The sequence below is a fragment of the Vulpes lagopus genome, chromosome 9 (genome assembly GCF_018345385.1).
Source record: "Vulpes lagopus strain Blue_001 chromosome 9, ASM1834538v1, whole genome shotgun sequence".
Taxonomy (NCBI): domain Eukaryota; kingdom Metazoa; phylum Chordata; class Mammalia; order Carnivora; family Canidae; genus Vulpes; species Vulpes lagopus.
The window spans coordinates 68,375,760-68,395,782 of NC_054832.1; the positions used below are offsets into that span (position 1 = coordinate 68,375,760).

The 20,023-nt window shown below is 37.6% G+C and overlaps 1 protein-coding gene across 2 annotated transcripts in view; it reads left to right on the top strand.

Moving 5' to 3' along the window:
* ASPH (aspartate beta-hydroxylase) overlaps window positions 1–20,023 on the top strand; it is a 211,438-nt gene that overhangs the window by 71,060 nt on the left and 120,355 nt on the right. For both annotated transcript variants that reach the window (XM_041769500.1, XM_041769501.1), the window contains exons 6-13: window positions 2,281–2,406; window positions 5,727–5,759; window positions 6,648–6,704; window positions 7,181–7,231; window positions 7,672–7,704; window positions 12,007–12,045; window positions 12,970–13,005; window positions 15,983–16,027. In XM_041769500.1, the coding sequence (XP_041625434.1) occupies window positions 2,281–2,406; window positions 5,727–5,759; window positions 6,648–6,704; window positions 7,181–7,231; window positions 7,672–7,704; window positions 12,007–12,045; window positions 12,970–13,005; window positions 15,983–16,027 (420 nt within the window). The remainder of the gene's footprint in view (window positions 1–2,280; window positions 2,407–5,726; window positions 5,760–6,647; window positions 6,705–7,180; window positions 7,232–7,671; window positions 7,705–12,006; window positions 12,046–12,969; window positions 13,006–15,982; window positions 16,028–20,023) is intronic.

Sequence of the window (20,023 nt, forward strand, 5' to 3'; positions counted from 1 at the left end):
TACTTAAACAGAATTCTTGACTCCTTTGCATTTCATAGCTCTTCCTCCACTCCTTAAAATTTGGCTTTTATTGTATGTTTTTATATGTTAGGTCATGGTCTCCTCTCTACTTAGTAGCTGAAGCTAAAAACCTGGGGGTTTTCCTTACTTTCTCTCTCCTCTTCTTGCCTCATGTAACCCACGGGCCGGTCTTGCCGATTTAGCCTCCAGCACGTACCTGGATGGCACGGTGGCAGCATCACCATCCCCTCCTGCAACAGCATCCAGTTGGGTCTGCATTTGATGTGCCTCGTGTAGAGCTGGTCTTTTTCTTTTTTTTCCCCTCAGTCACTTTTCTCTAGCTCAAACAACCTTCTCTCTTTTCCTTGTAATTGCCAAGTCTGTCTGCCTCAGGGCCTTTGTACTTGTTATATCTTGCGTGTGTGTGTGTGTGTGTGTGTGTGTGTGTGTGTGTGTGTTCCAGTCTTCACATCTTAACCGACTAAGTGGCCTCCCTGACCACTATCTCTGTGGTAGACTATCCACAGCACTCTGTTTCACTATTGTGTTTCAGGCCCTGTAGCTACCACGGACTAGCTGTGCGGCATCAGCCGAGTCTCTCAAGTTCCTTGTCCTTTGAAGGGGGGGATAATAGTACTTACTTCCTTGGGTTACTGTAATGGCTGCAGAGGGCTTGGCATTGCCTCAGACATAGTCAGCCTTCAGAGGACTGTCTTGCTCATACCAGGCTGTCACTGACTGAGCAAGGGAGACTCACAGATAATGTGGGATGTTTGGTTGGTTTCCCTACAGAAAACAGAGACTTTCCATTACCTAGCAGTGGCTGAGAACTAAATCCTGCTCACATGAAAACCATAAAGTTGCATTGGAGAACATACTATGGCTAGAAGGAATATGGAAAGGGGGGTAAGGCAAAATCAGTGATAGAAATTAGACTTGGTGTCTGGTTTGCTGATGAGTAGAAAATCTGAAATGAGGAGAAACGATGTAGCAGGCTGTGATGAAGACAGAAAACAGATACATAGTGTGGCAGTAATGAGCCCACGTAGTTCAGTACCCGTGGAGAGCATCACTATGCCATACTAAAGGTGAGGGAAGGAAGCCTTCCTGCAGTGTGTGAGGAGAGTCCAGTGGCAGCAGAAATAGCAATATCCGTACAATGATGATGAAGATGGTAACAAGAATGATACAACATGAACAATAACACTTAAATTCTTATTCTGGGCAAGGCAGCTTTCCAAGTGCTTTAATCCTCATAACACTGCTATAAGTAGGCACTCTTATTATTTCCTTTTTATAGAAGAAAAATCCTTGACACCAGGTAGACATGTAACTTCTCCAGGGTCACACAGCTGGTGTGGAAAAACTAAATCTGGAGCCATACATTCCAGACCTCACACTCCTAACCACTTCACTGCCCTGTGAATGCAGCTAAGTCACTTGAGTTGGCTTGTTTAGAGTGTTATGTATAGGACCTACTCTGCTTGAAGCCATATCAAGTTACTATTGGGAGAATTTTTTACACCGTTAATGACAAGCTAAACCATATTGCAGAGGGATAATGTAGCATATCCAACATCTACACAAAAGAAGCAGAATAGTTCAGTATATCATTTTTCTCAGAAGAGAAAAATGGGCATTTCTGCATAACTTACAGGCTAGACACAGCAATATTTAGATGCAAAGTAAATTAACATGGGTGGCCTAATGTAGATGACCTAGCATATAGCTTAGAGAGGTATCCAGCTCTTCTTTGCAATAGAACCTCCATATAGAGTTAAGATTGTTACATGGAGTTTTATGCCACTTTCAATAAGAGGTCACAAGTGATCTCTAACCTTGTGATAATTGAAGAGGCAAATATATTAATAATTATAAACTTATTTATTCATTCCTTAAATATTTATTGAGCATTTTCTATCGCTAAGCATGGCCCTAGGTGCTGGGCATACATAGTAAATAAAATATATGAGGTCCCTGTGCTTGGTGAGTTCATGTTCTAGTGAGAGAAGACCTTTCCCACTTCAGGTGGACTAGCACTTGACTGGAATGAGGACAGAGCTTCAAAGTGGGCAACACTATGTGCCATGGTCCAGATGAGGGGGCAGGGAGTGTGCGGCAGCAGAAACAGGTGTGTGGCAGCCCTTCAGAAGGGGTTCATGTGTCCATGCTGGCTGCCTGCGTGGCAGCCCTTCAGAAGGGGTTCATGTGTCCATGCTGGCTGCTGCCTGTGGGCCTTGTTGTGGACTCGTATGACTTTGTTCATTATGATTGTTCAAGGAGACGATGTGCAACAAGAAGAGGATGGGCAAGCGAGAGAACCACAACCAGAAGATGATGATTTCCTTGTAGGAAGTGATACAGATGATAGATATGAGCCCCTGGAGACTGGAACATTTCATGAAGGTAGAAAAAATACTCCACATTTTTGTTTCCGAATAAAACACAATAGTTTGTAGTTATGATTATTGAAGTCTTTCTTATATACCTTTAAAATCAAAATTTTTATCTGAAGTTTGTTTTTAAGTTGAAGCTGGGAAGTCCATTTAGAACTAAGTTTTTCCCTAAAATAAATAGATACCCTGATTTTGATTCAAAGCACTTTTAAGGAAACTGTCAGAATGTATAAATTCCTTATGGAAAGTGAAATGTTTTAGCACATTACTTTTACTCTACACTGCTTCCTACAGTGCCATGTGTTAGAAGAAATTCAGAAAATTGATAAAATATTTTACTTTGCAATCACAGACTTGTTTTAACATGAACTCTGTAGTAACAGTCACATAAGAACATAATTCTTAGCTTCTATTCCAGGCATTGAGAACCTTTTCCTGTAAATAGCTAGAGGATCAATATTTTAGGCTTTACAGACCATATGGCCTTTATTGCAACTACTCAGCTCTGCTGTCATAGTGCAAAAGTAGCCCTGAACAATACCTAAATGGGTAGGTATCACTATGTTCCAATAAAACTTTATTTACAAAATCAGGAAACAGGTTTGCTCTGAGCTACAGACCATACTTTGCTGACATCTGTTCTGTGTCAGTATCTTCAATTAAATGCTGATTATTTAAATATCCATTGAGTAGCTGCCTTGTATCATTTGCAGTAGGCAAGTTAGAGCTGTAGTTACTCACTGTTGACATATAGAGACAAGTAATTTCTGTGATGATAAAAGCTTTTTCATATATTTTGTGTTCTGCTATGATTTAATGTGACACTATCACAGTTATTTGAAGCCTCATTAAATAAGCACACGTGCTTTGTTCTTATGGTATCTATTCTCTGTTCTTCCTTCTTAAGGTGGTCCTTTAAGACTTTAATGAGTTCTTGATTTTTTTTTAACTTTTAAATTAATTTATTTTAAAGTAAGCTCTGTGCACAATGTGGGGCTTTAACTCACAACTCTAAGATCAAGAGTCACACACTCTACCAACCGAGCCAGCCAGGCACCCCGAAAGATTTTAATCCACAAATTGTACTTTGATTGATTAATGTTTTATTCAGAATATATAAGTATATAAATGATATAATTGTATGTATATGATTTTATACTTAAAATGAATACTAGTGAAACATAAGGTCTTGGATGTGGAGCCAGAGAAAGAATTTCTTGTGAAAATGGTCCATATAAGATGTACTTGATGTTCCTACAAATAGTTTTCAATCTTGAATGCAATTAAGATCACCTAGAGAGCTTTTAAAAACTTTGACACACACCCCTCCCCCGCCCCGACAAAGCGAATTAGAATGTTTGGGGTGTGGGATCTCAAAAATGGCTAATTGTAAAAGCTCCTCAGGTCATACCAAAGTGCAGCCAAGATTGAGCAGAAGTGTGGCTAGGCTGTTTATTTTTTCATGTGTCTCACCTCCTGTCCTAGGCTTCTGGGTATGAATAAGCTAAGGCCTGTACGTCTATGCTGATAGCCAATGAGAATCGGATGGAGAGGTAGCCTGGTCACAATACAATTGGTAAATGGTTGCTAGGACATAAAAGTAACGAAAAAGTAAAATGTATCTCCTTTTCACAATATTTAATGCATTGGGAAACTAGTTTAGAAGCCAGAAGCTCTTGATTTATGAATGAATATGTTTCAAAAAATTTACATTTATGCCTATTGTTGACAGCAGGAAATGCACATTTCCATAGAAATAATGTTGTAGGCAATGGTTTAGTTTCCACACCAACCTGCAAAATTGTATACAATGCATAATTTTCTATGAAAAATGTACACTCAAAATGAGTTTGAGTTTGTATATGAGCTCAGCTGCATTATGCTTTGAAAATAAGCATTTATAGACCGACCAACTTTAGAACTTTAGACCTTTGGGGTGCCTGGGTGGTGGAGTTGGTTAAGTGTCCAGCTCTTGGATTTGGCTCAGGTCCTGATCTCACAGTTGTAATCTCAGGGTCATGAGATCAAGCCCCATGTCAGCTCCATACTCAGCTTGGAGTCTGCTTGAGACTCTCTCCCTCCCCTCTCCACTCTCTGCTCTCCCTTTCTTTCTCAAATACATACATACATACATACATACATACATTTGTTTGTTTATCTATTTATTTATTTATCTACTTATTTATCTATTTATTTAAAAAAGAGAACTTTAGACTTTTAATTATCATATGATTTCTCTGGGGAAAAAAATGGTTCTAAGTAGGGGATGTTGATAAAATGATTTCGCATTTTCCTAATGTCTCTTGCTCCCTCCTGTCTTCAGCCAGGTTGGCTCAGGAAGATTGACAGTTACTCAGAATCTTGGTATCTTAGATGTTCCTTATAGAACACAATTCAATTAAGACACTCACATAGGGAATTTGATATTTTCAAGGTTAGGAGTTATAGATTGAGGGTAGGAAGAAATATTTCTAAAAAGTTTATAAATTGAGAAAACCTTACTTTCTGACCTAAACTTTAGTTGGGGTGTAGATTTAGTGTGAACTTAAAATTGGTAAATGGTTGAACAACTTAAAAGTTGTTTGTTAAAAGTCTTCAGAAATTAAGAGTTGTTACACTTCATATAGTTTTTACATTAACCGGGATCAGTGGAGTAGTGAGGATTCTGTGGCAGCAGCACTTTGCTACTAGGAGTATTATGAACACATTTGCCTTTTAGCTCCCCTGCTAGAAAGTCTCCTTCAGGGATGCCTGGGTGGCTCAGTGGTTGAGCGTCTGCCTTTGGCTCAGGGCGTGATCCCGAAATCTCAGGGTCAAATCCCATATTGGGCTCCTTGTGTGGAGCCTGCTTCTCCTGTCTCTGCCTCTCTCTCTGCTTCTGTTTCTGTTTCTCTCATGAATAAATAAATAAAATCTTAAAAAAAAAAAAAAAAGAAAGTTTCCTTCATTCTTCCTTGTATTCCCATCTGTAGACACTATTTTCTGGAGAAAATAGGACACCACAGTGGAACTTGAAGTAGACTAGGAATTAGCCCCTTTCCTGGGTCCAGCCTTGTCACTATGTTACTCTGTTCAAATCATCCTGTCGTTAGTACAGGCTACGGTGGTGTTGAGTGGATCTATGATAATGTGTGAGGCATTTCTAGGTGTAGTTCTAGTAATAAGATAAAGTCTTTAGCAGACAGTTAATGCCTATTTTCATGTTTTATTTTAATAATTATTTGCTTTCAAAATAAGATCAATGATAAGCATAGATTAAGAATATACTCTACAGTAAAATTGTAGAATTTTATGAAAGTGGTACTATTGATTTGATGTTATTCTTTTCAGAAACTGAAGACAGTTACCATATAGAAGAGACAGGTGAGATTTAAGCTTAATACTATCCTTTTTTAATTAGAATGAGTCTTTTCCTATAAAAGAACATTGTGAGAGAGAAAAACATTATCTGTGAATATCTATTAATAATATATTTTATATCATAAAATACCATATAATATATAGTTAATTATATAAACATATAATATATAATATAATATATATAATATATTGAAAAGTCACAATTGTGTATTGTCACTGGTCACACATCCCTAGAAGATAATGGCCTCATTAGAGAGGAACATGTCATCTTTCAGAAAGCCTGTGTTGACTAGTTTTTCTCCCAGTGCTGGAATAGAGATGCCTTTCTCTGTACATGAGAACCACATGATATTCTTGGCTGGCATTTAGGACCTATATTGTTTCAACAATATGTATTTATAAATACTAGAATTATATTGCAGTCTGGGAGTCCTCAGGTACTGAGTCCAAGTGTGAGGGGCTGGGAAGTTGTGTGTGTGTGTGTGTGTGTGTGTGTGTGCATGCGCATGTGTCCTTGCTCAGGCACACTCTGTGGCAGGTGCTTGCTGAGTGGATGAGAGGTCGGCTCACCTGCCATCTCTTTGCTCTCAGTCTCTCTCTCATTAGTCTTTTGCTGAATGTAGTTGAACTTGCATAATCTAAATGAGACTGTAACTTCACCATTTCGTGGTTTGATTATAAACCCATTGATGATGGAGACTGTCTCATTCATCTTTGTATTTGGCATTTCGCAAAGGTAGCACCCGGGTGTTCTATGAGTGAATATAAATGTGAGCATCATTATGATTTTACAATTCTGTTATTATTAGATGTGTTTTTCCTATTTTGAATATTGAGTATAATCGTTCTTGAGATATATTTGCAATTTCCTAATCACTTCTTAACTTACAGCTTCACCGGCTTATAATCAGGATATGGAAGAGATGATGTATGAACAGGACAATCCAGGTTTGTGATAATGTATTTCTGTTTGAGCACTGGCCAAGGCCATTTTACCCCAGGTTTAATATTATGATTTATCGTAGAGTCCTCTTTGTAATACTCACAATCATTTTTGGTTGCCCAGATGTTTATAGAAATTCCTGAATATAGTTTAATATTACATCGAGGAATGAGGAAAAGAGGAGATGTATTTTTCAAACCACCATTGGAACTTTGCTCTTTGTAGATAGGACACTGGAAATGTGATTTGGAAATTGACAAGGCAGTATGATGTAGTGGAGTCTGACTGATTCTGCTCCTTCCTATCTTTGTGACTTAGAAAATTATGGAACTGTATTCAACTTAAATTTTATTAGATGGTAATGATAATATCTGTCTTACACAGTTGTGAAGATTAGAATTTGTAAATACTTTAGAATGGCATCTGGTAATGTGTTTGATTTTTTTCATGTTTGACAGAGGTGTATATTTTTTCTTTTTAGATTCGATGGAGCCAATAGTAGGTGATGATGGAAGAACATACCATGAAGCAGGTATTGGATGAATATTTTCATTAGATTGTAAACATTACTCAAGCCTTTACAGTTACAGTGCTATGTTAACCTGGTGATTTTTCTCTCAAAGGAGTCAAAAGTAATTTTAACACCTAATACAAGTCTTTTTGCTTTATAACAAGATGAGATTATGAAAGAATATCAAGCTTTCATATTTTAGCTTGTCTACATTGGCACCATGACAAAACACGAATCTTTAATGCTACTTTTGCATATCTTTATACCAGTTTGAGGAATTTTTATGAAAATAATTTACTTGTCCTTTTGTCTAGTTGTTTTTGGGCAAAGGTACTTATCACTGACTGCAGACACTAATATTTAAGGGAATAATTCTGTATTTGAGATTAAGTTGTATTTTTTAGCTAAGCAATTACATAGAATGACCCATTTAATACTGAGTTTTATTCTCTCTTTTGCAGATGACCTTACATACCAAGACTATGATGAACCAGGTTTGGAAATGCTTCTTAACTTTAAGCCGCCTACTTGTTTTACAGTCTACTCATAATTTGACTGTAGAGTATAGAGAATAATGTTTTAAGCTACAAATACCATAACTTAAAATCACCAAATGAATGGGAGTTTTCAAAGAATTTACTTGGGGAGATTGTTTACCTCCTCCAGTGGTTCTGCCATTAACTAATTTCTTAAACTCCTTGCAAGTTGCCTTTGGAAGCAGTTGAAAATCATTCACTAAACCTTATCTCATTTATATTCATAGCTCTCTTTTGATTAAAATATAATGCTTTATTATATTTTAATAAATAAATGGTAGGTGGAGAACTAGTCAAAGTTTAATGACTAGTTTCTTCTACAAAGTAATCCCACTCTTAAAGGTGATGGACCTGTTAGTATGGAGAAAGGTACAAAATAATTTCATTGCAGACTTGAAAGTGGCATAATTTTGTGGCTTGAGTGGCATTAGATTCAGATTTAGACAATTATAGCTTTGTTTGTTTCCCAAGCACTTCTATTCTGCCTTATTAAACTTCATGATGTAGATTCTATTTTTACTACTTCCCAGATGAAAGAAATAAAGTTCAGAGAATGTAAGTGATTTACATAAGTTCATATGACTAAGAAATGATAAAGCCAGTGGTGTATCATTTTTATTCCACCACCTTCACAAATGACTCTAAAAGGAAAGAGTCAATTGAGCATAACTTCATGTGTGAAGCAAGAAGTGGGAAGAAATGTATAGTGCTTGAGGTAAATATGGAGGACTTTCTATGTGCTGGATGGTTTTGGGAGCTTGATGTTTAATATGAATGATATAGAGTACCTACTGTCAAGAAATGTATGGTCTCATGATAGTGGTTCTCAATTGAAGAAAATTAGGAGTGGCTGTGTATAAACCCTGATACACTATAATTTATTAAGCATATGTATTTAAAATTTAAGGTTCTACGAAGGTGACCATTCACAGTGGCTGTCTCTAAGGGGATATGAATGATGCCATTGGAAGAATCCTGGATTCTGTCTTTAAGAACTAATATTTTTATAAGGAATTAAATAACTTGGCCACTATGATTGCATCTAGCTTTTCTTTTTCAGTTTCAAATTTAAAGGAGAAAATAGGAATTTGGAAATTAAAAATTACATGGAGAGATGAGACTTGAGATACTTTTTTGATTTCTGCCACTCATTATAATGTTTGTCTAAATATGCTAGAAAGAACATGTTTGGAAGGGAATTTGCAGACTAAATCCAGAGAACTTTAAAATCAAACTTGAAAGAAGTATAAAATTAGATACTGTGTTAAAAAAGATGTTGTAAAAATAAGTGTATTTTCATAGGCAGAATATCAGAATCAGTATAATTCAACAGGTTAAAAAGAGTAATAAATAGGACGTAGGGGGGTCATCAAGATTTGAGACACTTTGGATCTCAAAATTTTAAGATCTTTAGATTACATTGCTATAAAACCTAAACTTTTTCAAACAAAAGGGAAGTAATAGAATTATTAATAGGATTGTACACTATGTTCTAAAAAGACACCTTAGTGATATTTAGGAACCAGAATGGGGAAACCCAAGTGAACATGTAAATGAAGCCATAAGTAGGATGAAGAAAAACCATTTTTCAGTAGGAGAAGAGAATATATTCTGTATTAAATTCCCTACATCTAGAACCTAAACCTGGAAAACATGTTTACTTACTAAAGCTGGGGAGGGAACCAACTTTACACATAAAAAATCTAGGAAGCATATGTATTTGAATATACCTAGCCTATATTAAATAAATCTAGGAAATGCAAGTAGTACCATCGTACCATCTGATTGATTTATTCATATGCTGCATATGTATTAACTATCTTATGTCCTAAACATAGGACTGGAGCAGTCCTAGTGAGGAACATACACACGGTTCATATTCCCACAGACTTTATATTTTACCTGGTAGAGGGGGATGTTGGGGGAGGGTAGAAATTATACAGATAACTTCAATTTAGTGTTTACTCACAATTGTGCTAAGTGCTGGTGAGAACAAGGATGGTGTGTAACAAGAGCACACAGTGAAGAGAAAAACCTAGTTAGTTAATGGACCAGGGAAGGCTTCCCTAAAGTTTGGAGGTGAAAATTAGAGCCCTTAACAAGTCAAGGGAAAGGTGGCTGGAATGTCTTAAGCCTCTGAGATGAGAAGATGTGTCTGGAGTGCTGGCAGTCTAATCTGGGCTTGGACTGCACTATGTCTAGGGTCCAGAGGATGCCTAGAGATAGTTTGGGATGTTTACCTACCCTTAGGCATCATTCAAGGCACTACAGAATCAGATACACATTTTGCCTGGCATGTAGCAAATAGACTGGAAAGAAGCAAGAACGGATGTGGGGACTAGTTAGTTTAGTGCGTTTATCTCAATCTGATCTTGCCCCGAGTCCTATTCTCTGCCAAAAGAGGAATCAGAGAAGATAAGTTTCAGGAAAGAGATGTTCAGCAGTGTCCCATGCCACTGAGGAGTCACGCAAGGTGAGCACTGAAAACATGCATTTGATCTAGTATGATAGTGGCTTCCCAATGACGTTGGCAGGAGCCATTTTCAAAGGACAGAGATAAAGTAGTTTATACCAGGGTGGTGGCAGTAAAAGGAAGCAGACAAGCTGAGACATGTAAGGAGATAAAATTGACAGGGTGTGATGTGTGTGGATATAGCTGGGCTGAAAAAGCACGATGTCACGAACCCCATCCACTGTTCAGCTTGTTCCCTTGATGGATAGTGGTGCTTTTTCCCAAAGATAGGCAAGACTAGAAAACAGAAATGAGCCAAGAGGCCATGAGTCCAGTCTGTACATGTCGACTGTATGTCAAGACATCCAGGGGGGATATCTAATAAGCCAATTGGTGCTTGGGTCTCAGCAGAGACATCTAATTCTTGGCTATAAGTTTGGGAATCTTGAGTCTAGATAAAGTAATTGAAACCAAAGGCTGAGATCACTTATGAAGGGAGGACTGAGTTGGGGGGAATGGGAGGCTCTGTGGCTCACCACCATGAAAGCCAATATTTAATGCCTGGTAGGACTAGGGTAGGTGATGAAGATTGAGGAGAAAAGAAGGAATAAAAGGAGAACATGGTCACAGTGAAGTCCAAGGGCAGTAGTGTTTGAGAAGGAAGGAGCTGCTGAGAGATCTAACTTGGCAAGGTGGAACACCTCCATTAGATGGAATGAGGGGCTCACTGGTGGTCTCAGAGGAGCTGTGGCAGGGAGGAGTCAGGGCCGCAAGAGAGATGGTTCAGGAAGGAAAGGAGGAGTGAGACAGCAAATGTAAATGACTTTGAAGAAATTAGATTATGAAATGGAGGGGGAGAGATGGGGAAAAGGGAAGTAGGCTCAATAAAGGGCCTTTTTTTTTTTTTTTTTTAAGTTGGTAGAGACTTGAGCATGTTTAAATACAACACAGTTCAAAGGAACGGAGCGAGCAAACAGGCACTGCCCCTTTGTTTTACCAAAACCACCAGAAGGACAGAGGATGATGGATTAAAAATTTTCCCTTACTTTACCCAGTGCTGAGAATAATATCTGAAATATAGTAGGTGCTCGAAAAATTTCCTTTATTAAATGATCATAAGGAATACATTTATAACTGTGCTAAGAAAATAAGAAAGCTCGCTCTAAGCACACCAGAAAATTTGAGGCGTTTTTGGAGAATGGAAAAAGCTGGGATGAAGTTGATAAAAAAGCTGTGACCCAGCTGAGCCCGAGAGAAGAGACCAGAGTATCTTTTACAGCAGAACAGAGAGCCACTGAGCCCCGTACAGGTCAACAAGAGGAGAAATGATGGGTGCAGGGCAGTGAGTTCAGGACCTGTAAGCTGAGCCTTTGTGCTGTGGGGCTGGCACCACGAGTGTTTGCCCCCAAGTGGAAGATCTGAGAGCTGTTGCCTAAGCTCAGAACCCTCCCCTGCAGACATGAAAAAAATAGAGAAAGGAAATTCACTGCCACTGGGAGTAAACAGATTTTGGATCCTGGTAACAAGTAATTGGGGAAGAACCTTAATTTCCCCCATTTTACACTAAAAAAACATCTGTAACTGCCGCTCTCTTTTGGCTAAAAGGGGGCTGGCCTACTTGGAATCTGGGCTTGTTTGACTCCACACCAAACTGCCCCCCTCCTCAGCCTGCCACTTCCCAGCAACTATGCCCCAGGGTTCAAGGACGAATGAGACATCATCTGTGCTCATGAAACCATAGAGCGAACGCTGTGTCATAGTGAGAATTATGTAGTCCTAACGGATTATTTTTTCTGTGTATCTTCTAGTATATGAACCATCGGAAAATGAAGGGCTAGAAAGTTCAGGTAAGCTCTTTCTCTAAGCAGGTGTCTCCTGCAAGTCAGTCCCACCCCCCTTATATTTATTAAAAGTCTGATAGCTTGTGGAATAAAGACAGAGGTAGTAAAAAATACAAGACATGTTCAAGTATCCAAGGAAGTAATTGTATATTGTCAATATTGTTCCCTTATGCAAGTTTTATGTCATCAGGGATGATGTCGGCCTATTTGATATATTCTTTGAATATAATTTAGGAATTAAAGTTGATATGCTAATATAAATCAGAGAGGGAGACAAATAAAAGACTCCTAATCAGGAATGGTTGGGTGGCTCAGTGGTTGACCAGCTGCCCTCGGCTCAGGGCAGATCTTGGGGCCCTGGGATCTAGTCCCACATCAGGCTCCCCTCGGGGAGCCTGCTTCTTCCTTTGCCTATGTCTCTGCCTCTCTCTGTGTATCTCTCATGAATAAATAAATAAAATCTTAAAAAAAAAGACTCTTAATCATAGAAAACATACTAAGGGTCACTGGAGGGGAGTGGGGGGATGAGGTAATTGGGTAATGGGTATTAAGGAGGGCATGTGATGTAATGAGTCCTGGGTGTTACATAAGACTGATAAATCACTGGCCTCTAAAAAAAGTAATTAGTGGATATTCTTTGGGTAATTTTAGAATAATATTAGATGTTGAACCATTAAAAAATAATTTTAAAAAGGAGGGTGTGTGATGTAATGAGCACTGATGAATCAGTGACCTCTACCTTTGAAACCCATAATATATGTTAATTAACTGAATTTATATAAAATTTAAAAAAATACTTAGGAGTCTCCATAAGAAGCCCCAGTCTAAAAAGAGCCAAATTTAGTTATCTTAGTAGAGATAAGTTAATTTAAGGATCTAGTGTGAGATAATGTAAAATGTGTTTGGTTTTTTTTTTTTTTTTTTTTTTAGATAATGCTGGAGAAGATTCAAACATAATTTTAGAAGGTAAGTTAATTTTATAGAGATAGTTTTACTTTTTGTATTAAAACTACATTCATGTATTCAAGAGATACGTATTGGACACTTTGCTATCTATAGGATGGCCGGGGCTAAGAGAGTGCAAGCGAAGATGATGGAGATAGCATTTCTGGTTTCCTTGGAATTGGCATTCTTATGGCCAAATATGATAAAGTAACTACAAATTATGAAAAGGGCGATAAAAGAGATAAAACCAGGATACTACAATAGCAAATAACTGGCTTCGGCGAGGCTCCTCTAACGAGGGGGTGGTTTTGTCAGATGGTGTTAGCTTTGGGCAGGGATGGGTTAAAAATTGGGTTCTTTATGTTGTTCGGCTGGACCGACTATTTTTTTTTTTTTTAAGATTTTATTTATTTGAGACAGAGCACGAGCAGGGAGCAGGGTCAGGGGGAGAGGAAGAAGGAGACTCCCTGAGGACAGGGAGCCCAATGCAAGGCACAGTCCCAGGACTTTGAGATCATGACCTGAGCCAAAAGGCAGACACTTAACTGACTGAGCTGCCCAGGCATCCCTAGACAAATGGTTTTCAAATCCATTCTTTTCTCTGTGGCTTTAGTGCTCTAGTTCAGCCCTCATCACCTTCCTGGACAACAGTGGTAGCCTTCTAGCCCATCTTCTCAACTAGATACTTGTGTTCTTCAAATCCATTTGTCAGGATGCCATTAGGGTGCTCTATTCAAAAGTACTGGTTAGGCTATATCAACCCTGTGCCTAAACCCTCTTCCCCATCTGTGTCAGGATGATTATTTTCTGTTACAGGTAATAGAAAATAAACTTGAATTGGCTTAAGCATTAAAGATTCAGGTGACAGATCAGTTGTGAACTCGGAGGACCTAATGAATCTGGATTATATTCCAAGTGCATTGGGAATCTGGGAAAGATACTTAAATGGGATATAGCATAATCTGACTTACTTTAAACAATTACTTTCATTCCTAGTTAGGAAATGGATTGTATGGAGCAAAAATGGAGGCAGGGACCACCCTGTTAGGAAATGATTGTACCAATCCAGGAAGTGATCATGGTGGCCTGGAGTAATGTTCTGGCAGTGGAAATGACACGGAGGAGGAAGTCTTGTATTTTAAATGTATTTTTGAATTACAACTGATGAAACTTTCTGATGGTTGTGAAGGAAAGAGAAATAAAGGGAGACTTTGGTCTGGTTTGAATAACTGTCGGATGAGGAGGCAATCTACCAAGAAGAAAACTAGGATATATAAGAAACTGGTTTAGAGGAGAAAACCAAGGCTTATTTTAAGTTTGGGAATGAAGTGAGATTCCCACGTAGAGGTTTCAAGTAGCAGGTTGGATATACCAATGATATGAACTAGATGGGTGAGACCTGAGATTGATATGTTTGGGAGCCCTCATGAAGATGGGAGTTGAAAGCCTTACTGAAGTGGATTTAACAAGTTCCAGAGTAAAGAAAATCAGGTTGTGCTGATATAATTAATTCATAATTACCTTTTAAAAAATCCTCTCATTACATTGTTACCAGAATAAATTTCAGGTAAATTTGTTAAATGTATACTTTTTGAATACAATCAGTTGAAAATTTATCTTGCAATAATAATAATAAGGCTTTCTTAGTATAACATCAATGATGGAAATAACAAAGTGATCAATACTTTATGATGCACACAGTTTTTTCAAACCTAAAATGACAAATAAAAGAAATTCTGAGAAAAAAATATTAGTGAAGATGATAAAGTGCTAATAGATCTCTGATTTAACCAAGAGTGAAATCAGTACGCAAACCTTAACAAGCCAGTCACAACGGAGAAAGCTAGTAAGCACTCACAGTACTGCCACTAAAACAACAAAATATGCCAGAATATTAATAGTGATCAGTGGGAATAGGTGAGATTTTTTTCCTTGTATGTAAAATATTTCCAAATCTTCCATTCGGGTATGTATTATTCTTAAAATTAGAAGCAAATTAATGTCAGAAGGAAAATGATTAAAATAGCTGCATAATTAACAAGAGTTTTAGAAAAATGCTATAAAAATTCTTCCTTTTGACCAAAGTCTGTTACGAGTCTTTAGGAGGCAGGGCAGCCTGGGTGGCTCAGCGGTTTAGCGCCGCCGTTAGCCCAGCCCAGGGTGTGATCCTGGAGAACCAGGATCGAGTCCCACGTTGGGCTTCCTGCATGGAGCCTGCTTTTCCCTCTGCCTGTGTCTCTGCATCCCTCTCTCTCTCTATGTCGCTCATGAATAAATTTTAAAAACTTAAAAAAAATAAATAAAATTAACAAGTCTTTAGGAAGCAAAAGGAAAGCTGATACAATTTTATCTCTAGGTTAAGGTAATGCTCAGTGGGTTGTTAGATATGAAGATCTTCATATATATATGTAATTTTATAGAGTGAATTAGATCAATATATTATTATACCATTATGTGATAAGGTCTATAGTCTCTTTAGTTGCAAATGGGTTGAAGTAGCCAGGGGAAAAGGTGAGATATTTAAAGTCATATCCATATTTTTGTCTAGGCTTAGAATAGTATTTTTCAGAAACTTTATTAAGGATAAGGATTTACTTTTGGATTGTATTTCAGTTTCTTTGTCTTTTGTTCACATTAAAATTAGGGTTATGAGTTAAAAACATTTTAACGAGATATTTTAAATATCTTTTCTTCAGCTTTCTTATCAAGTCTGATGCAAAATTGTGGTGAAGACCTAGGTTTTAGTTCATATCTCCTTTGCCCAGGCAGTGAGTCAGTTAGGCAGATAACGGAAAGCCTATTTTACAGAACATTTGCAAAGCAAACAACATTTTGCCAGGTTATAGCTAATTCTTTGTTGTAACCTAATGTTTTTGTGATCATTGCAATCAAATCCCAAAAATGTCTGTAAAAATAATCACAGTAACTTAAATACAATCTGTTTTTTAAATACTGGTCAGCAATATATAATGGATTGTAATTTTGTTATTTATTTTAGAAGTATACATGCCCCCTGCGGAAGAACAACAGGAAGTACCCCCAGGTATGACATTTTGCTAGATGTACTGCCTTTTCCTTTTCTGTTTACTCTAGAATATACTGTTGATACTCACACAGCTCTATGAAATCAGTCTATGAAGAGCAAAAATCCTGAGAGAAAGATTAATTATACCTAAATTCAAAAAGAAGATTATCTGTGTTTTGATCAGTTGAGCCAAAGTAAAGGGAAATACACATCAGATTCAGTCTAGTACATGTTTGTTGAGCTAGAAAGTGAGGAGCATTAATGATCAAAGTAACATGATCTTTGCCTTTATAGATGGTCGTTAGTAGTAGTAGTAGTAGTAGTAACTAGGTGGGGCTTTTTCCTTTTTTATTTTTTTCTAATTGACATGCTAATTGATGGAGGATATGGAATCAGAACTGCCTTAAGATGGAAGTTTAATAGTGCATTATTTTGTGACTGTCTTCTTCCATTCTCCATTTCCATGAGCGCATCTTAGTACCCTGGGTGATCCCGATTGGCTCCCTAGGCCTTGGCAGTACCTGAAGTCTTTCCTTCCAGCCCACTGAGTTAATCCATTTCTGTACTTTTCTCTCCCCTCTACCACATGTCCCTCTCATCAGCATTGAATTCAGAGAATGGGAACACCATTTTGACCAAATCCTTTGTTTTCAAATGGCATTTTAGAGATGACATTAACTCTACCTATAAAATGAACACACAAGCCTCCTGTTCTTATTGTGGGAAAAAAAAAACATGTTTTTGTGAAGAGAGAAACTTCCAGTACCTCTATCCTAGGTGTATTTCTTCCTGCTTCTGTATTTTATTTCTGTTTCCTTTCTTTTTGTGTCATTTATTGGTTGACTTTTTGCTCATATTTTTTACATTATGCTTACTGTGAATTTTGTAGCAATGATGTGCATTAACTATTTGTGCTTTTGGTAGAAATAATTATAACTGCCAAAATCTACTGAGTAACAAATTTCAAGGAAAAAAATGACTTTTATAATCAAAGAATATTTTTAGTTCTATACCCCAGCTCATCTGTGCTTATGTCACGCTTGGTGAGATGTTTCAGGGTTTTGTCATACCATGTACATTTATAGTACTAGGTCTAAATACTTAAGAGAACTGAGCTGTTGGTATTATAATGTGAATGAGAATAGAAATCCATGGAGAAATTGGTCTTTTACATGATGAATACTGAGCAGGTGTGTGTTTTTGGTGTTTAGGAAAGGTGCAGAGAACAGGGAGAGCCAATGTTTCTATCCTACATTTACGATTTCTTTTTTTGTTGCATGGCAATTCGCAGAGGGCCTCGTTTCTGCCTTGAGGAGACAGAGCAGGCTACTGAATTAGCATTTTTATTACTGTCCATGCCTTTAAAGAAAATTGTCTTATATGTATTTTTAAAAATAATGAGTTTTACAACATTGACTCTTTCCTAGTTACAGTTCATATTTTTTAATATTGACCTGATGTTAGTGGAAGTATAAAAGGTAATCCTGTTTTCTGGCTAGAAATCTCTGTGCTTTTACTTTCATATTTTATAAGCTGAGCCTGAGAATTTCCTTGGCATATAAATATAAAATACCTAGAGGTTGAGGTGCTGGAATAATAAGCTGCTTTTTTAGATGAGGTGTTTAACAACCGAAGCCCATAAAAATGAGGATTTGATTAATATGCATTCTTACTGACATACAACGAGCTTCCAATAAATGGTGACCGTGGCAATTTTTGTTTAGTAATTAATTTGCCTGATCTTTGAGGTGGATCAAGAGAAGTTAAACCCTGAAAGGCCTGCTCAGAAAGTTATAACCTGTAATTTGGTGTCATAAAAATTTGATTGACCCACTGCACAGTTATGGTGTGACCTTGCCAAAGAGACTGTAAGGCCAAGAGTTATTTTTAATGATTGCACTTGGTTTGCTTATTTCCCATTATTTTCATAGTCTTACTTATATTACAACCTCTTTTATTCAGTCTTACAAAAGAATAATAGTTGAAACTCTATATTCATGATCGTTTGATACAGTAAGCTCACTGCTTTTATATTAATTATCTGTGTGATTACAGAAGCTGTAGGAGTACTGATGGTAGGGCCTGTCTTCTTTTTTTTTTTTTTTTTTTTTAAGGTTTTATTTATTTATTCCTGAGAGAGACAGAGGCAAGCAGAGACAGAGGCAGAGGAAAAAGCAGGTTCCATGTAGGGAGCCCGATATGGGACTCGATCCCAGGACTGCAGGATCATGCCCTTAGCCAAAGGCCAGACGCTCAACCACTGAGCCACCCAGGCGTCCCAGGGCCTGTCTTCTTACTTTTCAATTTTCCTAACCTTTTAGGCTTTAAGAATCTGTTATTCAGTGGAAACTTTAATTAAGGACCTCTGCAACATGCTAGCTATTAGTTAACTTTTTTCTGGCCCCTGGAATCTAACTGATGATTACTTTGCCTTCCCTGATCATTCTAAGACTAGGTTATACTGTCTTAATATTGCTTATTAAAGTTCACAATAATATACTTATGGGTATGATATAACCCCACAAGGTGGGAGCTCTCTTAATTCACCTTTGTATTGAGCTACACACGAGGACCCAGTGAATGCTAACATTTATTAAGCACTAAGCATTATGTAGGTGCTCTTCTAAGCACATTACATGAATTTACTCATTTAATATTTCCAGTTACCTAAGAGGTAGACATGCTGTTATCTCCCATTTTACAGACAAGAAAACTGAGACATAACAAAGTGAGTCTGAGAGCTGACAGGTGGCAGAATGGAGACTGCCCCTTACATACTAGCTCCAGAGTTTACACTCTTGGACTCTGTGCTCTAGAGGATTTTTCATAAGGCCTAAGAGCTAATGAGTTCTGAGAGCTGTATTGGTGGGGTAAAACTAGAGAGATATACTGTTTATCTTCCTCTTTGTATACATTAGTACTTCAGCTAGGACCTGGAAGTATTGAAGATTAAGAATTATTCAGAAAAGTAAGTTGTCCAGTAGCTTGTATTTTGTCAGTTTGTTTATATTTGTAAATTTATTAGTACTTTGCTCTTGACAAGAATGTAAAAAGTCAGTCCCAAGAATTGATCATTCTGATCATTTTGAATACCAGATTTTTTAAAAAATTCTTTTTGTGATCCATGCTCTTTTAGTGGGCTTTTACCTTTCTCCTCAAACTCAGAGTTTTATTTGAAATCATAGAGTGTGTGATTCTAGCAATATGACAATAAATGTGCATAGCACAAATTGATTCACTTACGGAGAATCACTTACAAAGTTGATCCAAGTAAAATTTCCTGCCAAATAGTACGTTAAGGCTGTTTCACTAACTGGTGCCATTAACAATTTTTTCTGTCATACTATGCCAGAAAAAAAAAGTTAATGTTATGTTTTATGGTGATAATCATATTACACAAGATGGAAATATGTGAGCATCAGTGTTTCTGCTGCTGTTCCTATCTCTCTGAAAATGGAGATCATGTCTATAACTCATCTCACTGTGGACTGGTCTAGCAGTGATGATGGTTTCACTCTGCTGCACCTGTGCAAACTTTCACTCATGCCTCCCCTTGTCACCAAGCATTTCCTAACATGATCACTAAGGCACCTAGCCAGCCTTAGTCTTGACAGCACTAGAGGTCTTGGTTTATGTTAATAAGTGTCTAATATGAATGTTACTGTTGTAGATTTCACCATTTATGCAAGAAGTACATATTAAGCATCTGTTCTGCCCTGGGCAAAGAATATACTTGAACAATATAGGCCTACACCATAGTGGTTCATAGTCCTGTGGGCATGTAACAGAGTAAAACAACCAACTATAATGTCATTAATTATATACCAGTGTGGTATACAGGACAGCACAGAGAAGGAGGGATAACTGACTCAGCTTGGGAGCAAGGGTGTGGAGAGTACATTTGGCCTCCCATGTGTCCTTGTACTGGGGCTGAGTTTAGAGGTGCTGTCAGAAGTGACTGGAGTTGGTAGGTGGGGAGCAGAGGAAGCAAGCTCTTGTTGAACAAGGACCAGG